This window comes from Rosa rugosa, chromosome 3, assembly GCF_958449725.1.
Source record: "Rosa rugosa chromosome 3, drRosRugo1.1, whole genome shotgun sequence".
Classification (NCBI taxonomy): domain Eukaryota; kingdom Viridiplantae; phylum Streptophyta; class Magnoliopsida; order Rosales; family Rosaceae; genus Rosa; species Rosa rugosa.
The window spans coordinates 26,371,237-26,397,920 of NC_084822.1; the positions used below are offsets into that span (position 1 = coordinate 26,371,237).

At 38.0% G+C, this 26,684-nt stretch overlaps 2 protein-coding genes across 4 annotated transcripts; both read right to left on the bottom strand.

Annotated features, from left to right (window-relative positions):
* Positions 1–1,113: 1,113 nt before the first annotated feature.
* Positions 1,114–2,627, bottom strand: LOC133741196 (uncharacterized). Its single transcript, XM_062169131.1, has 3 exons — positions 2,306–2,627; positions 2,154–2,243; positions 1,114–2,070 (listed from the first exon to the last, which is right to left on the bottom strand). Exons 1-3 carry the CDS (start codon positions 2,570–2,572, stop codon positions 1,414–1,416), a joined length of 1,014 nt encoding a protein of 337 aa, XP_062025115.1. The 5' UTR covers positions 2,573–2,627; the 3' UTR covers positions 1,114–1,413.
* Positions 2,628–11,609: 8,982 nt separating this feature from the next.
* LOC133735489 (disease resistance protein RUN1-like) lies at positions 11,610–22,310 on the bottom strand. Of its 3 annotated transcripts, XM_062162897.1 has the most exons (7): positions 21,552–22,310; positions 19,146–20,244; positions 18,709–18,984; positions 18,098–18,619; positions 12,068–12,462; positions 11,757–11,911; positions 11,610–11,664 (listed from the first exon to the last, which is right to left on the bottom strand). In XM_062162897.1, the coding sequence occupies exons 1-5, from the start codon at positions 22,076–22,078 to the stop codon at positions 12,448–12,450; spliced, it is 2,439 nt and encodes an 812-aa protein (XP_062018881.1). In that variant the 5' UTR covers positions 22,079–22,310; the 3' UTR covers positions 11,610–11,664; positions 11,757–11,911; positions 12,068–12,447. The 3 variants fall into 3 exon arrangements, with proteins under 3 accessions (XP_062018881.1, XP_062018880.1, XP_062018879.1); XM_062162896.1 differs by having other exon boundaries at positions 11,616–11,911; XM_062162895.1 differs by lacking the exons at positions 11,610–11,664; positions 11,757–11,911; positions 12,068–12,462 and having other exon boundaries at positions 17,688–18,619.
* Positions 22,311–26,684: the final 4,374 nt, after the last annotated feature.

A 26,684-nucleotide genomic window follows, 5' to 3' on the forward strand; every position in this document is an offset into this window, starting at 1 on the left:
GACCAGCACACGTACTTGGTCTACCTCTTGACGCCTTGTGTATTATATTTGACAAGTACCGATTGAGTCTGTATACTGATCATCTAGTCTTGAAGCTACCCCATCCTTCAGTCTACTCGAACGAGATAATGTAAAAACATTTAGATTGTGAATTCAAATTGAAGTACCTTCTTCCCTCAGAGAAAAAAAAAACGTTAACATAACTTTAGCCATTTCAGGCTCACAACATCTTTACGAGAAACGAACAAAGATTCATCTTTGTGAGCTCTTGTTAGATTTAGTCAAATAATTAAGCTCGTTTACATTATTCGATTTAGGACTTAAAATTTTAAGAAATTTAAGATCCTTTTTTTTTTTTTTTAAAAGATAAATTTCTTGCTTCACAAGATAGTAGGTTAGAGCGTGACAACGAATGAAGCATATGGTCTAACTGGTCTTATCACTTGGCTGGTGTGAGAAAATATGATCTATGACATATACAACTCGTGATATGCATGGTTTCTCTATACATGCATTACATTAATGCCAATTCTCGCGTATCTCATTTTCATAGAAGTAATGGCATCAGTGTCACAATATTCATTAATATAATTAATTACAGAGAAACACAGAGCTTGGATTTATCAAATTCAACAAGAAATAAACTCAAATCCACTAATTAATATCAACTGTGACTAGAAAAAGAAGAAGGAAAAAAAAAGCAAGAAATTGGATCATTCTCCCCTACAGACTCTTCAGTTAATCTATTCCCCCCTAAAGTACTACAAATTAAGCCTATAGACAAATGACAAGAAACCCAGAACTCCAGAAGAGACCAGGGTATTTGCCTTTGCAAATGCACCTGTAAACACTTACTGGAGCACTTACTGAAGCTCACCGGCCATCACCCTTTTGCACGGAAATTAAGCACGGCTGGCAGGCGTGCTAACGGTCCGGCAAGTGAACAAAACTTTGGCTACAAATTTGATGGATATAGTGGCACGGGTGCACCCTCAAAATTATTGTGAGAAACAAACACGAAGATACGTTCAAACATCAACTCTATTGTATGTGGACGCAAAGCCTTCATTTGAAGATTTTCTGAAATATGAAGCAAGAAAATTATTAATAATCTGATCATAAAAAAACGAAACCTCATGAGGAATTATCATATAGTGGACATAAAAGGATAAGGCGTTACACGTAGGCTTGTGCTTCTCAAAATTAGAACGAAGAATCACAAGAAGGAAAGCTTATTGCTTGGGCTCCTCCAATAAGAGATGACAAGTTCATAATAGTACACGTTCTTGAAGGGCCTGCTTTGCTGTTTACATTCAATGATTGGCTACAAAACATCTAAATTATACAACGAAGTTAATCCAGATCTAATTATCGCCATGTGCAGGGCTTTGCTCAAGGTCATCTCCCAGGATATTATTTTGTTTTTGCTAGTGATAAGCAATATTTACAAAACAAAACCACTGAAACTACAGAAAAGATAAGAAATAAACTCTGAAATACAAAGCAGACCCGAGTACTTGGACTGCTTTTGTTGAGCTCTTTTCCAGCTTTTGGTTCGGACTGAGATGTAGTTGAACATTTCATTATCGTTTCCACAAAACCTTCCACATTGTCATGGAATACAAGTTGGTAACCACAGTTGTGCACCATTATGTCCTGGCTTGTACTATGAAAGGTGGCTTCCATGGAAATGCATCCATTCAAGATAAAATCTGGAAATGATCCACGTGATGTATAAGATAACCAGATGAAACCACGCCGTTTCAAAAGAAGAGGATTTTCAGACTTAGGGATGTCAAAACGCATTCGTTTCCCCCAACTTGTGCCCGTACGTGATAAATAGCATTCAACACGATCAAATTTTTCCTTGTCCAAATTGTCATGTATACGAGAGTGGTCTCTGCGGACTGTGAAAGCAGCACACATCGCAATTCCTTTCCAATCTTTCATATAATTCAAACTGGGATTTAGCGGGAAACTCGCTGAAAAACCATTGACACGGCAGAACCACATAGAGATTCCACGTTGTGGAAACCAATTATCATACTTAATGAGCTGATCGGAACATTGCTGTAAAGGAGAAAATATGGAATCAGACTTTTTTGCTTGTGTCTGCGAATGTGTGTGTGTGTGTGTGTTGAGAGATCTGAGACCTGAAGGATTTCTCCGAAATCAGATGCAGTCTGAGAATCTGTGAGGTTGCCTTTTATATAGTATGTTTTGTCTCCAGAATCGAGTCTACCCTGTATAAAAGAAATTTAATGTTTAACACAGAGAGAGAGAGAGAGAGAGATTCTGTAAACACCTCATAGCATTGTAAAGGCAGTGATTCAAGGCGGTCAATTAGTGAGACGGATTCTCCTCGTTCTTTTATTGTCAACTTACTTTCCTCACTTGAATTCTCCTTCTTAATCTTTGTAATTCTTACCCTGCATGAAGTTTTTATTGCTTGGAGAAACCCAAAAAAATCATGCTCGTATAGTAGACGGGCACCACTCATTTTCACCTTTACAGCTGGACTATCAGTTCTAGTGCAAGCCTCAATGCTTGTGCACTCATTCAAGTAATTCATCCGTTCTATAAACCAGAGATGCGGGACAATTATCCAATATCCATTTGAGCCAGTGAATGGGTGTAAGTATATTGGCCCATTGCCATTCAACACATGATTTCCCATTACAACAAGGAAACCGGAGCCTCAAGAAAAACAAAGAGAAAGTGCACAAGATCGGGTCTTGAAGAAAAGATCACGCCAAATTGAATCACTGATCTTGAGTTTAATGTGCATTTATTCCATATTAGTTGGTATAATTTTAAATTGATATGCATATCGTTGTATTGAATCAATAAATCTCTTATGCATTAAAGTGGTTTTTAACATGCATATCAATTTGAGATCTTGTTTAGGTAATTGTCGATTGCATATTCAAAAACTGTTTTAAACCTTTCCTTGTTTATCTTGATTAATTATTAAGAAAAGATTTGATTGAGGGGGAGTTATTCTCCCTTATAAAAAGGTTTCAAAACTAAAGTTTGGGTGGGTTTTTTTGATGGTAGAAATTATTTTATTTTGAACTAGGTGTGTTGTTCAAATCGTTTTTCTAAAAACCCTCCTTACTTGTTTCATGTGTGAGATTGCATAATTTTCCTCATTCACTCTCAAGATCGGTGATTCAATTGAGTGAAAGGAAGATCGAAGATTGATTGTCTAGAATGTTGAATTAAGAGTTAGAACGGTTGTAAAACAAGTTAGCATTTGTTGCTAAGAGAAAGTGTTTGTTATGAACAACACTACTTGTGTTCTGTAAACTCTTGTGTTTATTATTGGATTGTTCTTCTCGTGTTGGCTACGTTAAAAGCCACGCAGTGAAGTTTCCTCAGTGGAGAGGTTTATCTTCGTGTCGTGTTATCGAATTTTCTTTAGTTAAATTCATTGAGATAAAATATTGTTTCATAATTAGTTCCATCTAGTACTTTCATTTGGCATCAGAGCGGGTTCTAGAACTTTCTAGTGATCCCAGGAAAGATGGAACACTCACGTGATCGGGCTGCTGGTGGATCTATAAATAGTCCTCCATGGTTCGAAGGTGGATGTGAAAAATACACTCAGTGGAAGATTTACATGAAGTCATACCTTTATGCTCAAGATGAACATGTGTGGAATATTGTAGAAAATGGCTGGACTATACCTATGATAAAAGCAAAAGGAGAAAGCTCTTCCACTGCCACTCCTAAACCAAGGAAAGACTGGACTGAGGAAGAAGTTCGGGATCTGCAAGCAGACTTCAAGGCTAAGAACAGCATTTTCACAGCCTTATCTGAACGGGAAAAGCTGAGGATCAGTCACTGTGATACTGCCAAACAAGCATGGGATCTTCTACAAACTACATATGAAGGAAACAAGAAGGTACGCGCTCAGAAATTACAAGCACTGATTTTTGAATTCGAAACTATGACTATGGGAGATGATGAAACCATTGATGATTTCCACGGTAGAATTCTTAAAATCTCTGGTCAGTGTCGTAGTCTGGGAGCACCATTTGATGAAGATAAGATTGTCAAAAAGATTCTTAGGGCTCTGCCAGAAAAATTTCACTCAAAAGTCACTAGCATAGAGGACTCATTTGATATTGATGTGTACCCACTTGATGAGCTCATCGGCAATCTCAAAACCTATGAGATGAGGCTAAAACCTGAGAAGAAGAATAAAGGCGTAGCCTTCAAGGCAGTAAAAGGGGCTGAAGAGGAAGAAGAAACACTAGATCTTGCCTTACTCACAAAGGAGTTCAAAAGATTTCTAAAAACCAAGAACTCCTCTAGAAACCCTAATGCTCCTAAGAAAAACACCTATGGGGGAAGCAGCAGTAATGATTACAATAGCAAGAGTGGAAAAGGAAGCTTCAAGGGAAATCACTCTGGAAAACCTAAATGCTATGAGTGTGGTGGCTATGGCCATATTTCTACTGACTGTGGAAATAGGAAGCATGGAAACAACATCAACAAGTCTCTTCTCTCAACTTGGAGTGATGATGAATCTCTAGAAGTGGAAAATCTGGCACTTGTATCGTCACTTCTACCTGATTCCGACAGTGATGAGACATTCTCTGATGATGAAACAAATATCCGCTGCAAGCAACTCTACAAAGCTTCAAAGGCCACATTACTCAGAAACTTGAGCTTAGAAAAGGAAGTTGAATTTCTAAGAACAGAAAAAGAAAAAATGGAGCATATGTTGGAGACTTCACAATCCACATGGGAACAGGGAAGAAGGAACCCAGTTGCTGAGATGTCTATCCCATCCAGTGATCAGAACTCATCAAGTTGGAAGGCTGAAAAAGGTGAACTTCTGAACAAAATAAAAATGCTGGAACTGGATGTGAGGGGACAACAAGTCCTAAACCTGGAGTTATTGGCTAAAACTGAGTCTCTACAAGACGAGTTAAAATTAACTCAAGAAAGATTCATCAAGTTCAATATCAGCTCCTCTTCCATGTCCAAGTTGCTCGGATCAGGAAAAGCTCCTCATGATACATGTGGGCTAGGATACACTGGAGAAACTTCCAAAATCACCAAGTTTGTACGAGCCTCAAAATCATCTGTAGAGCAGAAAGATGTCTCCATTGATGATCATGTCAAAAGTATAAAGGAAGAAAATTCAAACCAACAACATCAGGTAAAACTTGACCAAGAATTCCCCACTGGTCAACACAGGTACGCAAACCCTAGAATCTTTATCCCTACTTGTCATCACTGTGGTAAGATTGGCCATATCAGACCTAGATGTAATGAACGGTTTTCAAACTTAAAATTTTCTCAAGAAAAATGTACTGTTGAAACCCTACAGGTGGAGCTTAAAGAACAAAAGGAACTCATTAACAAATTAACTGAAATTGTCTCTAAGAAGAATCCTCAAACTGAAAGAAGAAAAGATGTCTGGACCAGAAAAATTGAAAGCAAAAATCATAGTTCCATTGTTAATAAAACTGATGATACATGTCTCTTTGCTTGCGCTAGCCAAACTCATCAACGCTCTCACATTGAGGCAACTTGTTTAGTTGCTTTAACTGCATTAGCTGACAAGCGACGAGATTTTTGGTATGTTGACAGCAGTTGTTCAAGACACATGACCGGAGACAAAACATGGTTTACCTCATTTGAGGATGAAAATACCTCAGGATCAGTTACGTTTGGAGATGGGAGGAAAGCTAACATTCTAGCTTGAGGTACGGTAAACACTCCAGGTATACCTAACCTTAAAAATGTGTTATTTGTTGAAGGATTAACTGCAAATCTGATCAGCGTCAGCCATTTGGCTGATGACTATGAAGATGTGTGGTTTAACAAACAGAGATGTTTGGTCCTAAATCAGAAAGGAGAAGGTGTCATGGGAGGTAAGAGATCCGTCGATAACTGTTATCATATTCAAGCTAATGAATCTTCCTGTGTGCAGTCTTGTTTGTCTGTTAAATCCACAGAGGAAACCCTTGAACTTTGGCACAGAAAGATGGGACATGTCAACTATCAGGATTTGCTGAAGTTATCTACCAAACAATGTGTCCGAGGCTTGCCAAATTTAAAAGGTAAAACTGACAAAATGTGTGGAGACTGCAAGGTGGGAAAACAAACTAAGGCACCTCACAGAGTGGTAAATTCTGCAACAACCACACAAGTATTGGAGCTATTACACATGGATCTCATGGGACCAGCTCAACCTGAAAGTTTTGGAGGTAAGAGTTATATACTAGTGGTTGTGGATGATTTCTCAAGATATATCTGGGTAAATTTCTTAAAAGACAAAACTGAAACGTTTGAGTCTTTTAAAAGCTTAAGTCAAAAATTAATCATTGAGAAACAGTCTTCAAACAAATGCTTAGTGAGAATAAGATCAGATAATGGAACTGAATTTAAAAATGCCTCTTTTTCTAACTACTGTCGTGAGCTTGGTGTATCACATGAGTTCTCAGCTCCAATCACTCCTCAACAAAATGGGATAGTGGAAAGGAAAAATAGGGTATTGCTAGACATGGCTCGAGTAATGCTACATGCTGCAGGTTTAAGCACAAACTTTTGGGCTGAGGCGATCAGCACTGCTTGCTATACAATAAATAGAGTACTCCTCAGACCAGGTACTGAGCAAACTGCTTATGAGCTGTGGAAAGGTAAGAAGCCAAATGTTGGACACTTTCATGTTTTTGGCAGTCCTTGCTACATTCTACGAGATAGAGAGCACCTTGGTAAGTTTGATGCTAGAAGTGATGATGGTGTGTTCTTGGGATATTCTCTGACTAGTAGAGCGTATAGGGTTTACAATAAAAGAACTCGTGTTGTCATGGAATCCATTAATGTTTCTATTAATGATCAATGTATGAAACAGGAAGAAACATTTGCAGATATCTCACCCTTCTCGATCACACCATCACAGAATACTGAAACATCATCTGAGGAAGAGGAAGAGGAAATATATGACAATATCTTTGAACCAGCTCCCACCCAAAGAAGAGGGTTCAAGCAAGTCCAAAAGGATCACTCCACTCATGATATCATCGGTAATCTAACTGATGGTCCGATAACAAGGAGAACGGCTGCAGTCCAGGTAAGTTCCTCTGAGGTAAGTAAAGAGAATGTATTACTGTGTTTTATTACCGAAAATTTGGCAAGCATGAACATTATATCTCACTTTGGTTTTGTGTCAATTATTGAACCAAAAAATATTAAGGCTGCTTTGTTGGATGATCACTGGATTAGTGCCATGCAAGATGAACTGAATCAATTTACTAGGAATGATGTATGGTATTTAGTACCACGACCTAGTAAGTGCAATGTTATAGGAACTAAGTGGATTTTCCGAAACAAAAGTGATGAAAAAGGAAATGTGATCAGAAATAAAGCTAGGTTAGTTGCTCAGGGATACTCACAAGTCGAGGGACTTGATTTTGATGAAACTTTTGCTCCAGTTGCACGGCTAGAATCTGTGAGATTACTACTATCTGTAGCATGTCATCTTAGGTTCACATTGTTCCAAATGGATGTCAAAACTGCCTTTCTAAATGGGAATCTTCAGGAAGAAGTTTATGTGGAACAGCCACCTGGCTTCCAAGATCCACATCACTTAGATCATGTATACCGGCTTAAGAAAGCTCTGTATGGGCTAAAACAGGCTCCACGAGCCTGGTATGAGAGGCTCTCCACTCATCTTATAGAAAAAGGGTATGCTAGAGGATCTATTGATAAAACACTGTTCGTAAAACAAACCAAAAATGACATTATTATTGCCCAAGTGTATGTTGATGACATTGTTTTTGGTTCCACTTCCAGATATCTTGTCAAAGAATTTCAATCTGTCATGGAAAGTGAATTTGAAATGAGCATGTGTGGTGAACTAACTTTTTTTCTTGGACTGCAAGTAAAGCAAATGGACACAGGCCTGTTTCTCTCCCAAACGAAGTACGCTGAAAATTTGATCAAGAAATTTGGCCTTGAATCTAAGAAGACTGTGAGCAATCCCATGAGTACCACTACAAAGCTAAGCGAAGACCAGGATGGGAAATCCGTTGATCCCACCCTGTATCGTAGCATGATAGGCAGCCTACTCTATCTCACTGCTAGCAGACCGGACATATCTTTTAGTGTGGGAGTATGCGCTCGCTTTCAAGCCAACCCTAAGGAATCACACTTGGAAGCTGTCAAGAGAATCATTCGCTACATATCCGGTACAATTAACTGTGGAATTTTCTATACCTTTGACACTAATGTGGAAATTGCTGGGTATTCTGATGCTGACTGGGGAGGAAATCTAAAGGATCGAAAAAGCACCTCTGGAGGATGTTTCTTTATTGGAAATAATCTTGTGGCGTGGCACAGCAAGAAACAAAATTGCATCTCTCTATCTACAGCAGAGGCTGAGTATGTTGCAGCTGGGAGTTGTTGCACACAAATGTTATGGATGAAGCAAATGCTTCATGATTATGGCATCTCTCAAGGTAAGTTGTCTATCTTCTGTGACAACACTAGTGCCATTAACATCACTAAGAATCCGGTTCAACACTCTCGAACAAAGCACATTGATCTTCGATATCATTTTATTCGGGATTTGGTTGAACAAAACATCCTTGAGTTAAGCTTTGTACCCACTGAAAATCAACTTGCTGATCTATTCACTAAGCCTCTTGACACTGCTAGATTTGAGATGTTGAGAAATGCCCTAGGGATATGCTCTAAGCATTAAGGCACAAGAATGACTGTCCACTATTGATTGAGAAAATTATGATCTTAGTATCCTTTGACCACAGTTACTAGTGATTTGTACATATTTTCAGCTATGTATCTTTTGTTGCCATGCCTTATTCTGGACAAATTGAATTGTGTACTCATGTTTCGTCCATCAATCACGTAACCCCACTATGCACTTTCACCTATAGCCTTTGTGGTGGCATGTTTTTATGTTTATTGTCAAACGAGATTTGGTGAAGTAGTAGAACTGCTTAATATGCTCATATGATTCATTCCCTCTTCTCAAAGTAATCAGATCCTAGTTGTGGTGAACTTTCTAGGATTTGTAAGAAACGAGAATGGATAACTATCACTCATCTCTCAAAGTAATCAGGCCTTAGTTGTGGTGAACTTTCTAAGGTTTGTAAGAAACGAGCTGGTGAGTGATCTTTGCACGTAAAATAAAATCTTCCCGACAACTACTCGAGACTCTCTCCATGGAACATCCTTGTTATGTTTAGTACCCTAAGAACATCTGTTCTGGGAGTTACTGAGAAGAATCTTGTTACATGGGTTCAAATTGTCACACACTAAAGGAAGTTAATGACTACAATTATATCCGTGCTTGGGAACAAATGTTCCTACTCCTTCTAAGGAGATTTCATGAGCTTAACTCACATGTTCAGTTCTCTCACTTCCCTCCTTCTCTCTGTCACTAAACCTATTTCTAAGCCCCACATCATGGTTATACTCACTTTTATCACAGGTTACTTCCTAAGGTCTACACATGAGTACCAGTTTTTTGTTGTTGATAGAATACATCATGTATCATTCTCTGAACTATGTGCGTCTCACTACATGTCTGTGTTCTCTGTGATTCAACTATGCTATTTTTTCTCTTCTCGATATGACCTATGCATTCATTGCCTTGATAATTAGCAAAGGAAACGATTCTCTGATTTATTTGCAGATTACGAATATCTTGTCTCTTCGTTTCTTTCCTTGATGGCGTTATGACTGCTCTTAATTTCCATCATGATTATGCCTAAGTTGAGGGGGAGAAGTTTTCTGCATGCGTATATCTAGGGACAATAAATTGTCATAACTTCTCTCCTCTCTTGAGACGCTATCCCAATCGGTGTGATCTTTGGTTTTCTTTAACCCTAACTGTTCCCTATATTTAGCCTCTCTTGTCTCCCTCGGATTTTACTCTTGGTTTTCTTTTGTGTGCAGGTTCATACACTGACTGATTTCTCTAATCATGGTTCGCACAAAATCAACTACTAGACTTGGAGGACATCGCCGACTCCCTCCTCCCGAAGATGGCCGTCAGGCCGCTGCAAGAGCAGGGATTCTCCATCCCGGCATGCACCGTGTCCGCAGTCGCAGTCCTCCTCATCGTTCACCCTTGTCTAGCGCATCTTCTGCTGCTGCTCCTCCTCCTGCCTCTCTGGACAGTCTCCGTGACCAGATCTTGGTGGCAGACTGGCGCATTGCTTGTCTCACGACGGACATGGACGACATGCATTCTCTTCTCGTTCGTACTCGTCATGCTCTGACCACTCTCACACAGGAGATCCGGAACATGCAGCGCCACCCTCCCGGGTTTGACGCTCCCCGTCCTTCCAACGCCATGCCGGAGCCTGTTGCATCGGAGGAGAGCTCGGATTCCATTGATGAAGAGGAGTTTCTTGACAACGTCACCCGACTCTGTGAAGAATTTGACGTGCCTTCCCCTTCAAAGGGGGAGAAGTAAACTTCTTAAATTTTTCTGCTCTTTTTGCTTTCGGCAGTTTACCTTCCATCAAACAATGTTTATTTTTTTCTTGTTGGTTTGTAAGTGCATAAGCACAGACTATTTATTGTTGGATGATTACTATTATTTAATATGGTCTTATTTTGGCTACTTGGATCTGGAAAAGGATGGAAACTGATTCCTTAATCCAAGTAGTACTCTTTGTGTTTCTCTGTGAAAACTAACATGCAGGACAAAAAGATGGAAAAATCATGTGTTGAATGGGAATGCCCAAAGGGGGAGATTGTAAGTATATTGGCCCATTGCCATTCAACACATGATTTCCCATTACAACAAGGAAACCGGAGCCTCAAGAAAAACAAAGAGAAAGTGCACAAGATCGGGTCTTGAAGAAAAGATCACGCCAAATTGAATCACTGATCTTGAGTTTAATGTGCATTTATTCCATATTAGTTGGTATAATTTTAAATTGATATGCATATCGTTGTATTGAATCAATAAATCTCTTATGCATTAAAGTGGTTTTTAACATGCATATCAATTTGAGATCTTGTTTAGGTAATTGTCGATTGCATATTCAAAAACTGTTTTAAACCTTTCCTTGTTTATCTTGATTAATTATTAAGAAAAGATTTGATTGAGGGGGAGTTATTCTCCCTTATAAAAAGGTTTCAAAACTAAAGTTTGGGTGGGTTTTTTTGATGGTAGAAATTATTTTATTTTGAACTAGGTGTGTTGTTCAAATCGTTTTTCTAAAAACCCTCCTTACTTGTTTCATGTGTGAGATTGCATAATTTTCCTCATTCACTCTCAAGATCGGTGATTCAATTGAGTGAAAGGAAGATCGAAGATTGATTGTCTAGAATGTTGAATTAAGAGTTAGAACGGTTGTAAAACAAGTTAGCATTTGTTGCTAAGAGAAAGTGTTTGTTATGAACAACACTACTTGTGTTCTGTAAACTCTTGTGTTTATTATTGGATTGTTCTTCTCGTGTTGGCTACGTTAAAAGCCACGCAGTGAAGTTTCCTCAGTGGAGAGGTTTACACTGCGTTAGCAAATCTTCGTGTCGTGTTATCGAATTTTCTTTAGTTAAATTCATTGAGATAAAATATTGTTTCATAATTAGTTCCATCTAGTACTTTCAATGGGACGTTCTTAACGTTTAGTTCATGGTATAACGTTTGTTTACGAAGAGGACCTTCATTGGTATGCAAATAACAATCAAACTCGTGCTTAACTTTGAGGCCACAACTAGTATCAAAACTTTCATGGATTAGAAAACTAACATACATGGTGTATCCAATCCACGGCTTGCTTTTATCATCTATCTGGGCAGGAAGTTGGACTGTTATAGAAGAGCTGCTGCTTTGAATATTAAACCACTCTGGAATAATGCTAGTTGATGAAAAACCATGTGCCATCTTCAACGGTGCTCTTCCTTCTAACTGCATTATTTTGAACAAAAGACGTTAAAGTCTAGTAAACGAGAGAGAGAGAGAGAGAGAGAGAGAGAGAGAGAGAGAGAGAGAGAGAGAGAGAGAGAGAGAGAGAGAGAGAGAGAGAGAGAGAGAGAGAGAGAGAGAGAGAGAGAGAGAGTTAACCTCATGATATCTTTGGAGCCATGATACAAATTGTAAATCAAACATTTGAATAAAAGTTGCAGGCGATATTGAGCGCTTAATAATACGAAGTTGTCCTTCTTCACTTGAAGGCCAAACTTCATATTGATCAGAATCACTTCTCAATGAGGTGCAACCTTCTGCCCAAACAAATTTTATGCTTGTTGGGAGCTCTGGCAGTGCCTGCAATTTGCTACAATCTCTCACGGACAGATATATAAGCTTATTAAGCCGACAGATGGATTTAGGCATGCTTGTAAAATTGTTTCCCCTCAAAAACATATTTCTCAATGAAGATAGGCGGTCCAGATCATCAGGGATTGCTCCATCAAATAAGTTGCAGTGACTTAAGTCTAGATCAGTTAAATAACATAGACCTGAAAATGAAGAAGGTAACGACAAGCTCATTTTTGGGCGTACTGAAAATACAAGGACAGAATATGATTTTCTGGAAAACGGGGATTGCAGTGCAGTGATCAATCCTTACTGGGCAGCAGAAACCAAAATAACAAACAACACCAGATTTTGGTTACGCAGTGAAAACCTCAAGTATGAGATTAAAAACACTGCGGGGCTCTTACTCTTGAGAACCCAAAATAAAGATCATCATATTGAAAAGGATATGTTCTTTTACAAACTTTATATAGCACTAGCTCGGCTATAAGATTCACACAAAATCTAATACAAAGTTTGTCTTCCTTCTAGAACTCCTTTACTTGAACGATCTTCAAATCTTGTTCTTCTTTCTTCACAGTCACCCTACTGATCTTGAGAGAATTAATGCATATGAATGAATGATCAAGAACACTTAAACATGGACCAAGTGTCTTGACTCTTATGATAACACACACTTAAGCAAACAAGCAAGACTACTCAAATAATTCTTGCATCAATGGTCTCTCCCTCTATGAACGTCTCTTTTTTTCAAATGTCCCCTAGGGAGGCCGTCTCTCTTGCGCGCTCTATATATCAAAGACCAACCCAATCTTTTTAATACAAATAGATTCTACCCTAATTGACTTTTAATTAGGAAAGAAACTTTCAATACCAAATATTCACCAAGCAAGACTCCAACTAATTCTTGCGTGCATGGTCCTCTATATGGCTGCATATATTCTCCAATCTCTCAATAGATGCCGTGCAAAACCTAATAAAACATATTTCTAACCTAATTCCACTTCTACAAGGAAACCTTCTTTTGTGTTAAAGATAATTAACAAATAAGAACACCAAAACCTAAAATACTTAGGCAATCAATAACACAATTTTGTACACAAAAAAAATATCTTTAAATAAATAAAAGATATTAATCCCATTAAACCTCAAGGATACTTTCCCGTTTTGTATGGGAATGCCAACACACCAAGTTGATCAAAACTTGTACCTACAATCTCCCCCTTTGGCATTCCTATACAAAACATAGATTAGGACAAACTCTCCCCCTCAACAAGTACAGGAGGAACATCACAACTCTTCATCCATTCATTCCTGAAACACTTATCACACACTGGTAAAATGCATAAGATAGAATAATGTTATCACAGTTATGATAGAATAATGTTATCACAGTTATGAATCTGCTTTCTCCCCCTTTTTGAATAGGAATGTCAAAGGTAACTTACGTAGCGGAAGCAATGCAGAAGGAGGATCACAAATAGATGGGGCACAGTAGACACTAGCCCAAGTCGAATCAATCAGAGGAAGATAGTCCAAGTATTAATACCCCCCCTAAGTGTAATCATGTTATGAAAGATGCAAGAATGAAATGCAAACACACAATGAGTGGGTTGTATCCAAATGCTAAGAACAGATTTAATTCGCATAGCTTTTCCAACAAGAGCAATACCACTTAACCATAAACAAGAGTGCAACAAAATAAGTTCACACGAGTGAATTGATTCCGACAATCACAAGGTAAGATAGAGTGTGGTCGAGTATTCTATACCTCTTGTTGTGAAGAGTGAACATATCTCAAGATGGGGTGTGTAATATTTGTGGAGACCTGAAAAGCAAAGCTCACATACGAAACACATCTAAGCACAAAAACGTTATTCCCCCTTATAACACCGTGTGGGCATGATTTTGAATTTTTTCTTTTTGCCTTTCACACAAAGTAACATTTTTGCTCAAGAAGACTACGACCCATGTAACGAGTATTATGCTAGCAGCTCCCAAGTCAGATGACTTTAGGGTACTAGATGTAACAAGAACATCCCAAAGAGCACATCTACTCGAGTCAATAGTTTCACAATCCACCGGGGTGACCAAACCATTCCCGTTTCTTCCCAATCCTCATATCGTTCGTCACGACCGAGGCCTGTTTACTTTGGGAATAGCCTGGCCATGCTCCATTAACCAACTACATATATTTTTTTTATTTATTTATTATTATTTATATCAAGGAGCAACGAACAAGAGTAATTTCGTACATGAGCAATGAGAACAAGCCAACCATCAATTAAGACTTACCACCACTTAGAGTATGTGTGCATGTGAGGTTTCAAGATTGTAGAGAATATGTTGTTCAAGCTCACAATTACAGAGTGACGTAAGTACAAGTTCAAAACGTGCTAGGCACCTTATTGCACACAGATTTAAAGAAAAGAGTATGGCCCTTGTCAATCTAAGTTCAAAATAATCTGTCAGACACTTGGGGATACAAACCACTATTTTTCAATTCTAAATTTCCAGAAACTGAAACTAACAATGCAGAGACATAAAGAAAATGCACCTATACTATCATGAAGACATACACCATGAATGCATGCAAAATGGATCAAATGAAGTGAGAGTATCAATACTTAGAGCATCCACCAACGGTGCTTCTAAGTGATTCAAATTGAGGTATGTCTAAAGGCCTAGTAAACAAATTAGACAATTTGTGATCAGTAGGAACAAAAGCACGCTCAAGCATATTATCAAGATTATCCATATGAGTAGAAAAACGATTATTTGAACCTTTTTTAATCCAGATTTGCTTCTGCTTCGTTTTTGGTTCCAGATTCACGGGGATTGAAGCCAGCTTTGCAATCCTGGCGATCAGATTCAGACCCTCTTTCAACTCAGCTTGCAGCGAGGCATGTGAGTTTATACCCATCGTTTTCCTCTGATTTTGAGTAACCCTGCGAAGCATATTGCACCTAGGACGTATGTGTCCTAATTTTCCACAATAATGACAAGTAGGAACAAAGTTTTTGGAGTTGTGAATATACCTGGGCTGACAAAGTTTGTCAGGACTTACCTGAGCAACCTTTTTATAGGTTTGAAGGTCCAATTTACGTTCTGGTCTTTTGGGCAATTTGGGACCAGAATCAATGTCTTCTGAAGCATGTGATTGACGCAGCGAATTTTCACCTTCCACACCTTTTACAAAGGTCAAAGGCTTGCACGACTCACCTTCAAACCCTAACCCTTCTTTGTTGCCGTGAGTTTTACCAAATCCTATCATCTTGGAGACCTTTTCAGATCCTATGGAGAATTTGTTGAAGCTTTCCTTGACTTTAAACAACTCATCCTGCAATTTCTCATTTTCAAAGGTTAGTGAAACATTCAAAGTGGATTGAGCCTTGACTTCAACCTGCAAAATTTTGATTTTGTTTATAAGCTCATCATGCTCCTTGTCCCAATTTTGAGATTTGACTTCACCCTGCAAAACTTTAATCTTATCATCAAGGTCAGTACGTTCTTCTTCCCATTCTTTTAAAGAAGTATCAAATTTTTGCTCAATTTTCATCTTTTCCACTCTTAAAGAATCAATTTCTTCTTCAAGTTTTTTATTTTTTCGAAGAACAATTTTGGAAGCATTATACAATTGCTTACACTTTTCATTTGTTTCTTCATCAAGAGTATCATCTTCCAAGTCAGAACCATCAGAAAAATCAATATTAAGAGAAGAAGTAAGAGCAAGATTTACCTCTTCATCCTCAGATTGAGAGCCTTCATCACTATCACTCCAAGTAGATTTTAGAGCCTTGTTTCCACGCAAATTATACCTTTTATTGCCACAATCGGCAGCAAGGTGACCAATTCCACCACACTCAAAGCATTTAGGTTTGTTAGGCAAAATTTTCGAAGAGTTTCCAAAGGATTTGTTTTTTAAAATTTTTTTAAACTCTTTTGTCAACAAAGCTAAATCCACAGAATCATCAACAATATAATCTTTCTTTTTAACAGAAGAGAAAGCAATATTTTTTACCTTTTTCTCGGGCTTGATCCTCATCTCAAAGGTTTTGAGATTACCTATCAGTTCGTCAAGAGAATAGGTGTCCAGGTCATGAGTCTCCTCTATGGCAATTTGCTTGGCTTGAAATTTTGAAGGAAGAGCCCTGAGAAATTTCTTGACTATTCGGTGCTCCTCAAATGGATCATCAAGGCTACGGCATTGGTTTGTCACATTGAGAAGTCGAGCGTGAAAATCATCAATTGATTCATCTTCCCCCATGGTCATGTTCTCAAATTCCAATACGAGTCTTTGAAGCTTCTGACCTCTAACCTTCTTGTTTCCCTCATAAGTAACCTGAAGTAGATCCCAAGCTTGTTTGGCTGTGTCACAGTGGCTAATTCTCATCCTCTCCTTCTTGGACAAAGCTGTGAATAGTGAATTCCTTGCCTTAAAGTCACAAGTTCTATCACGAACTTCCTCTTCTGTCCATTCCTTCCTAGGTTTGAGAACCCTTGCAGAGGACCCTTCTACTTTCTTTGATTCTTCTGCCTTGGTTGGGTGTTCCCATCCATTCTCAACTATATTCCACATGTTTTCATCTTGAGAGTAGAGAAAAGCCCCCATCATAATCTTCCATTGTGAATAGTCTTCACCATCAAACAAAGGCGGGCAATTTATAGAACTAGAGGCTCTGTTATATTCACGTTCCATCCTTGACCACGGATCAACTAAAAAAGCTTTAGAACCTGCTTTGATACCAAGTGAAAATACAAGGACAGAATATGATTTTCTGGAAAACGGGGATTGCAGTGCAGTGATCAATCCTTACTGGGCAGCAGAAACCAAAATAACAAACAACACCAGATTTTGGTTACGCAGTGAAAACCTCAAGTATGAGATTAAAAACACTGCGGGGCTCTTACTCTTGAGAACCCAAAATAAAGATCATCATATTGAAAAGGATATGTTCTTTTACAAACTTTATATAGCACTAGCTCGGCTATAAGATTCACACAAAATCTAATACAAAGTTTGTCTTCCTTCTAGAACTACTTTACTTGAACGATCTTCAAATCTTGTTCTTCTTTCTTCACAGTCACCCTACTGATCTTGAGAGAATTAATGCATATGAATGAATGATCAAGAACACTTAAACATGGACCAAGTGTCTTGACTCTTATGATAACACACACTTAAGCAAACAAGCAAGACTACTCAAATAATTCTTGCATCAATGGTCTCTCCCTCTATGAACGTCTCTTTTTTTCAAATGTCCCCTAGGGAGGCCGTCTCTCTTGCGCGCTCTATATATCAAAGACCAACCCAATCTTTTTAATACAAATAGATTCTACCCTAATTGACTTTTAATTAGGAAAGAAACTTTCAATACCAAATATTCACCAAGCAAGACTCCAACTAATTCTTGCGTGCATGGTCCTCTATATGGCTGCATATATTCTCCAATCTCTCAATAGATGCCGTGCAAAACCTAATAAAACATATTTCTAACCTAATTCCACTTCTACAAGGAAACCTTCTTTTGTGTTAAAGATAATTAACAAATAAGAACACCAAAACCTAAAATACTTAGGCAATCAATAACACAATTTTGTACACAAAAAAAATATCTTTAAATAAATAAAAGATATTAATCCCATTAAACCTCAAGGATACTTTCCCGTTTTGTATGGGAATGCCAACACACCAAGTTGATCAAAACTTGTACCTACACGTACTGCTGGAAGAATAACAGATTTTGATAAACTTGTGCACCCAGAGTAGGATAACACTTTGAGATTCTTCAGATACACAATGAACAATGGCATCTGTGTTATAGCAGTTCTACTTACATCAAGTTCTTCAAGACTTTCCAGACCCACAAGACTATCAGGAATATTACGAAGTTTTGAGCAGCCTGATAGAGTGAACTTTTTAAGCCATGTCAAACTACAAATGGCATTTGGAAGTCTCAACAGATTTTTGCAATCGCTTAGATCCAACACAGTAAGTCCAGCTAGACAATTAATTGACAATGGCAGCTCTGTTATAGCAGTCCCATCTAAATAAAGCTTTGACAAGCATTCCATATCACCTACAATATCTGGAAATCTCTTGAGTTGTGCACAGCCAGAGAGAATTAAAGTTTCAAGAGATTCCAAGCTAATGTTGTGTGAAATGCTCTTCAGACTCTTACAATTTTTCATATTTAACAAAGTAAGTCGTCTGAGAGTAACAATGGATGGGTGAACCTTAGATAACTTTTTGCAACCTGTAAAAATCAAGATCTCAAGATTTGGGACCCCGGTAAAATTTGGGGTCTCAATCAAGCTTTCAGAGTCACTGAGATCAATAGACTTCAACTTGTTTAAAACCTGTTATAAAATTATGATAAAAGAATAGTAAGCCCTAATTATTTAATATTAATATAGCAAAACCCACAAATTATAGAGAAAATTGTTACCTTGATTCCCTTCCAGAGATGTGTAATTTGGCTGCAATACATGTTGAGTTCAGCAAGCTTACTAGAGGGGAAATTTTGTGGCAAAAGCTTTGAGGGATATCCATGCCATTCAATATATTGTAACTCAGTAGATAGATATTTGAGCCCATGAGGAAGAAGCACATTTGAAATTTTAAGAAATCTCAGCTTTTTCATCATCGAGAAGGCTTCATCGTTCAATTGTACCTTTTCTTCCGGAGAAACATTTAGGACTATCCCTTCAACTGCATCTGTTCCCTGGTTACCCAGAATACTAAGCATTAAAAGAATATTCAATATCAATAATGACAGAAATATAGAATTACTAGCATGTTACATTATTGAATATTTAGATACTTCTCAACTTAAAGATGGAATCTCTCAAGCTAATATATTTCAGTCAAATCATATAGCTGTACCTTATCATACTGCATAACATCAAGTACATCATCATAATGCCACAATCTACTGCGCTTCCCAGGCTCTTTGGTACATTCCTGACGAACAATTTCCCAACCCATTCCCTGAAGCAAATCATGCATCCACAATGTTCTCCCTATTACTGTGATAAGAGATTTACGAATGAGAACACCTATACTACTGATTGGGTCGAAACCAAAACTCTCTAATATCTTTGTCACACGATCTCTGTCCTCCCCTTTGAAGAAACATGCAATATCTAAAAATATTTGTTGCTCTTTCTCATGCAATCCATCAAAGCCCATTAGAAGTACACGCATAATTTCTTTGTCAAGATTTCCTTTTAGCCTGCTCAAGGAACTTTTCCATTCAATTATGCTTTTACCGCTCAAAAAGGGTCCAACAACTTCAATTGCTAAAGGAAGGCCTTTAGCATAATTTACAAAGTCTTGGGACACCTCCATATAATCTTTTGGGGGGTGGTTATCCTTGAAGGCTTTCCAACTAAAAAGCTCAAGGGCTTCATCATTTTTTAATTCTCTGGCCTTGTATCTTTTCTCCACTCCATGAGCGATCAACAATTGTTCATCTCTTGTTGTTATAATGATCCTACTTCCTCGACCAAACCAATTCTTGCTTCCTGCTAATGCTTGCAATTGTTCTAATTTATCAACATCATCAAGAATGATGAGAACCTTTTTATGACACAGTCTTCGCTGTATCTTACTAATTCCCATGTGAACATCCCCTTTGCTTGTAATACTTTTCATCTGGACATCAAAAAGGAGTTTTTTTTGTAAAGAAACTAGACCGTCACTTTTAGTTGAAACCTCTCTAACATTGTTAAGATAGCTTGAAGCTTGAAATTGATTGTGGACCTTTTCATAAAAAGCTCTTGCAAGAGTGGTCTTACCAATCCCACCCATCCCCCATATTCCTATAAAGCCAACATCGTTCTCTTCAATACCTAAACATAATTCCATCATTTCTTCTACACGGAGGCCAATTCCTACAAGGTCTTTAGAAACAATTGAGAGGGTACCGTCCAAATCACTTCTTATCTTCATAACAATTCCTTGGATGAATTCCGACTCATATCTGCATGTGTTTTATTAATTTTGGAATTAGATAAATCAACAATAATGTGGTTTCAATGAAACTAAAATCCATACCATTGGTCATCAAAGAGAACAATTTTCATACACGCTAAAACTAAGGTTTATGGGGTGCAGCCATGGTACAGTATAATCAATTGCAAATTAACAACAAGTTCAACTGTACAGCAACTATAACCAAAAATTTCACTCATCTTTTTTGCCCCTGCAGTCAGTTCAACTGTCAGGTCGTAAGACTACGCTACTATTTGCAGCCAGGCAGTCAGGATTTTTTTCTTAATGCATTATTTACTTGGTTTTACTTCATCTTTTCTCTGGCTCATTCCCAATTAGGAGCAAGTAAGAGCAGAGGCTTTATAATCCCATTGTTTGTACACATTAGTTAATACAAGTTATATGTCCGTAAATCATATCACAATCTTATGTTTTTTCTGCTTATTTACCACTAAAAATATCACAATGCATGTGTAATGTGAAGGAAATTTTAGAAAGGATGGCTATTAAAATTATGCAATTATTTATGCATAGTACTAAACTAATAGCTCATTATTATAGAACATAAACAGTTTCTACTATGTGGTTTGTACGTAAGTAAACTGATGCACAGAGAACAAGTGAATAAGAAAAAGTAGGAAACAAGGGACAATACTATTGCATTAAAAATTATCCCTATTTTCTGAGAGAAGATAATGACTCCATTAGTAATGACTAATAGGGTATGGATAGTACCATTCATATACTAGGATAACCTTCAATTACTAAAAACCCACATAGAGAGAAGTTCCAGCAGACTAGCTGGATGGACAACCTAGGCTCTAAACTGAAATCCTAGGATACATTGCAACCAACCTACTTGCCAGCTCCGAAAACTTTTGGCGGTCACACCCTCACGAAAGCCATGCCCTTTGCCACCAACATTACACCAGCAAAACAACACTCTAAATACGTTGACCACCCAAGTAACAACCACCACCACCACCAAGACCAACTAAACACTAAACAGCCACAACTCAAGCCGCAGCACCCAAGGGATAGCGATGCAGATGTTGCACCACCTGTGTTTCTGATTGTCATTACATAGCTATTTCTATTTAAGTTGTCTAATCATTGAGTTTTATGTGTTTCCTAGTTTTGATAATCCTATTTTGTGTATGCTTTCTCATGGATGAACACAAATAATCTATTTTAAGTACAAAATATATTGGGGTCTTATTATAATAACTCAATGTTTAAAAGGCTCAAGTACTATCATGTTCTTGATCAAATTTACTCATCATAGATGTTATGTACCTGTTTTGTAAAGGAAATCCAGAGAGATTGGCCACTTCAGTTAAAGCAGCTCTCCACCTTTCCACCTTCTCCAAGTTATTCTTGAACCTTTTTTCATGATCAGCAAATGCTTTTCCAAATGCTTCTGTCTGATTCCGTACCTCTGATGGATCTACATCATAGAAAACTGGAAGCACTGTCTGTCCAATCTCTTTCATGCACTCAACAATCTTAACAAGCTCATCCAAGCACCACCTGGAAGAAGCATAGTTTCTGGAGAAAACAACAACGGCTATCCTTGATTCTTGTATTGCTTGCAAGAGTTTTGCTGAAATCGGTTTTCCTCTCTCAAGTTCTTCATCATCCCTGAAGGTGAAAATTCCCTCTCGTTCCAAAGCAACGTATAGATGATCTGTAAAACCTTTGCGGGTATCCTCACCTCTGAAACTTAAGAAAACATCATATGTCCATTCACTCCATTGTGGGTTTGAGGAAAGAGAAGGAAAAGATGATGAGGAAGAGGTGTTTCTGGTGGTCATCAAAGCCATTGGAAACCTACTGTTTTGAATCCTCTGTGAAGGTCCTTATACCTATTTCACAAGTAGAGGCTGTGATGGAAACTACTATAAAACTAGAACAAAAAGAAAAATAGAAAATGGAAGTATAGAAGCATGAGACAACACATTATACATGTCTATGACTTTTAAAATTTTCCAAACTAAACAATGTCCAAGTTCAGTTCATTTGCTATTCTTTTGCCGTATAATCCGCTCATAGTGGGAATATGTGAGAAAGTCTAACACTCTAACACGCTTACAAGAGGAGAGTGACATACACCAACCGCAGTCGACAAAAGAAAAGGAGAGGAATATGTTCAACTAAGTCACCTTGTCCACCAAGTACCTCATCTACGTTAGTGTAGGACTGTAGGGTGCGCTCTCAGCTTCTAGTTCAGGCATTTTATTGAACAAGTGGCGGGCATCCATAGTTTCCGCTGACTTGGGCTCAAAGCAGCAGAATTTCCTGCAGACACAGATTTCAATGGGTTTTGACCCTGGAGTACAGAATACGGCAATACCATGCTAGTGTTACAACTGAACAGCAGCCACTGGCCCTGGCCATCGGCCTTCTCCATCTCGTGCCGGGAAGGCGTGAGCGTAAAGGGTGCCATTGTTGCGAACAGTTTTTAAATATCCCCCGGTATACTACCTGGCCCGATATCACGTCAATGATTAATTAGTGGCAATTTTTTATGCAGAATGAAACTTACATATTGGCTACTACACACTACGCGTGGGCTGTTGGGCATCTTAGCCTTTGGACTTTTGGTCCTCTTCATTTATTGGACTTTTAGCATTGTTGTGCTATGAGAAGAAGCACTTATGATATTGCTGTTAGAAGAAGCAGCTGAGTGTTTAGTAATTGTTTTGAAAATTGAACGAAAAACAATTTCAAAGTATTTGATAAGTTGCAAGTAAACAGATTACCAAAATGGTCATAAATGCTAAAAATGCTACTAAAATACATAATGTTGTGTTTACGGAAAATTGAAATTGGGAGAGAATTGAGTTGTACTTTCATTGAAAATAGGACCCTCTTTATATAGAGGATTACAAGACATAGAATCAGAGTTGTACAAGGAAAGATAATCGTACAATTAATCAGATATCTTCGAGAATATCTCTAATTCTAAACCCTATTACAACTAGGTCAAGTAACCTAGAGTTTGGGCCAGATATATATTTTGGATTTACTTGAACACTCCCCCTTGTGTCACCCAAACATGGTGGATAGCAGTGGCGGCGGTCACATTTAGTCTAGGAATCAACTTTTGATTCATGCTTCGTTTCGCTCGAAAGAAAGGATGTCTATGTGAAGTCTTTAGTAGACGGATCGTCATATCATGACTAGGATGATCTATCCTGTCGTGACAAAGCCAATATGTGTCTAAAGCCAAGAGATCTTCTCTCATGATTTCATTGGATTTAATAGCTCAAATAGTGATTTAGAGTCCACTAGAGAGACTGATACGTCCAAAATAGACGCTCAACTTAACCCTGCAAAATTGTAGTTGTTAGTATAGCATAAGTAGGGATCGTTCAAGCCGGGGATTGAGGGTACACAAATAATTACATAATAAATAAAGAATCAAAGTATGAATATAAGTATATACGAAAATAATGAAAGAATGAGTGAACATGAAATCGTAACAAGGGGGGTTTTAGGTTTTGTAACACAGAAAATTAAAGTAAAACATAAAAACAATGCGGGATTTACAATGATATGAATGAAGATGCATGTTAGAGATTCGGAAATCCACCACCAAAACATGCTCAAGACAAATTTGTTATCCAAGTTTCAATTACCAAGTCATGAAAATGTTTCAATCAAGAACAAACCGTGAACGCACTGCATAAGTTCTTATTACTTCCCTAGATTACTTAAGCAAGATGAACGCACCATTTCTAAGCCTTTAGAATAAACAATCAAGGTATAGAACGCTATCCTATCAACAATTTATTCTAAGCATTAAGCATATGTGGAAGTTTGATCGAAACAAGTATGCAAAACTAGTGTGGAACGCCTACCTAGCATGCAATCCTTTTTATTTGGTTTCACCTATTGTCCTATAGATTTTATCATTGAAACAAGCATTATTAACCGTTTAGGAGATTAAAATACCTATTTCTAGCCCCACTCACATGATCATAATATTTTATGTGCGCATTCATAAAACATAAACATGCAAGAGTTATCTGTAAACCAAAACCAAATAAACAATTTCACAACAAAGTAGTTTCAAAACTAAGAATCAAAACAATGTCAAAAACATGTCTTAGGGCTTCAAACCTTGCCCCTAACAAAAGTAATTTAGTTATACATAAAAATAGAGATAAAGTGTTTGATGGTGGCGGAGGAATAAGAAAGAGAGATAGAAGAGAAGGTGAAGGGTGCGGTCATCTTCATTGTGTTGCAGAGGCTCTTTATATAGGAGATACACAACCCTAGTTTCCTTATTCAACTCTGCTTGTAATTTGCTTGAGGTTTCCTTCGATTGGTGTACAATTTAATTACTTTCAAGCCAATAAAATAATTCCATGTCATCAAGATTGAGGCATCATCTCCAATTCGTATCCAAGTATGATTGGGGAAGCCTTTGGACGTCATAGCCTCTAGAATCTTCATGTAAATATAAATTCTCGTCAAAAACCAGATTCACGCGCAGCTTGACCTTCCTGTACTAAATCGGGGATAACTTCTTCTAGAAAAATGATATAGACGAACCGTAAAAAGCTGTGGAAACTAGACATCCGAGGATTTTCAACAATATAAAGATCATTATCTGGTTCGTTCTGAGTTGCTCTCAGTGCTCTGTCGAAGTTAACTAATCTGCACAGGAAAATTTCCCGATTTCGCCTTTCATGCATCTTTTCTCCTTTATTTTCTCCTTTACTCCACAAGAATCCTAAAACAATAAAACAAACATTAATACTTTCTATTAAGAGAAATAGCGTGACAAAATGCAAGGAAATATTAATATAAATATTGCACATTATGCTCCTATCAGAGACACATAAACTTCTCTAAGATGCGCCTTTGTTCGCAATCATTAGAGGTATTGCAAAGGAACTCATTTCCGTTCTCTGCATGCATTTTCGCATGGAATCCGTTGGCTATTCATAGATGCGATTTGCCCTAGGAGCATATAGAGTTTCTGTGACAGTAATCAAGGTGCCATTTGGCAGGGGAACTTGGGCTATTTCATGTCCTTGAATTAATACTGATGGCCCAGCCATCGTAGTCACAAAGTAATATGCTCAGAATTAAAATGGAGTCATAATGAAAAGAACTCAAAATTTTATTCATAAGCCAACAGAGTACATCATTGTCTCTTAACCATTAGGAGAATCTAATCCAAATGCTAGCTAATGCAAAACAAAGGTAGTCGTTTGACTTCTTTCGGTAACTCCAAAATAAGTATGACCAGGTGAGTAGAGAGATGTCGGTGGAGCAAAGTTCGCTTAAGTACCACTTATCTCAAAACCTTCCTAGACATCATACTCATTTTGGATGAGCCTATGTGAAGAAAAACTAAACCAATGACATTTACTATAAAGTATATGACAATTGCCTATTACATCTCTTGGAAAAATAAAGACTTAAACAGAATTGGCGATCTATTGATCCCAGCTAGATTTGTAGTTTTCAACCCTTCACTCTAGATCATCTTCTTGATCTTCTTGTTCCACATAGTGAACTTCTCTTGCTTCACAATATGTTTTGTAGGCGGTGACAATTTCTTCACGAGCTCTACAAATGTGTGCCCAATGACCGGATACTCCACATCGAGAACATACATCTCTTTGCTTAGACTCCATTGATTGAGGCATTTTGAAAGCGTCATTTAGATGGCTCTTAATGTTGGTGGCGCCACCAACATGGCCAGAGGCGTTGCCTCCCTCTCTCTTTCCACGTTGACCTCTTCGGTTCCGTGTTCGCCTATTTTGGTTGTTACCTTCCCAAGTAGAGCGATTATATGGACCAGAATGACCAAAAGTATCCCTAAGATTAGGGTTTCACTCTTGGCTCCCTCTCTTAGGGGCGCGACTATAATTGGATTCTGGAATATGCTCTGTTTCCACGGATCTCGAATTATAATTCTTCACAAGGATGTTGTCATGCTTTTCAGCGACATTCATAGCTCCAACCAGCTCATGAAACCTTGTGATCCGTCCTGCAGTGACATCGATTCGATAGTTCTTAGCAACCATTAATGCAGAGACGGGGAAGGTAGAGAGAGTCTTCTCAATCAACATTGCATCTGTGATCTCTTTACCACATAATTCCATTAAGGATTTAATGCGAAGTGCTTCCGAGTTGTAGTCAAGAATTGACTTGAAATCACAGAAGCGGAGGCTATGCCATCTCACTTCTAGGTCAGGAAGCAGGGAGTCATGGACGTTGCCAAATCTTTCTTTGAGTGAGACCCACAGCCTTCTGGGGTCTTCTTTATTCATACACTCGTACTGGAGCGAATCATCCATATGACGAGTCATTAGGATGTTGGCTTTCGCCTTATTTTCCTCTAAGGCTGCTCTATTTGCTTCCAAATCTTGAGCTTGCTCAACAGTTATCACGTCCTGTCTAGGCTCG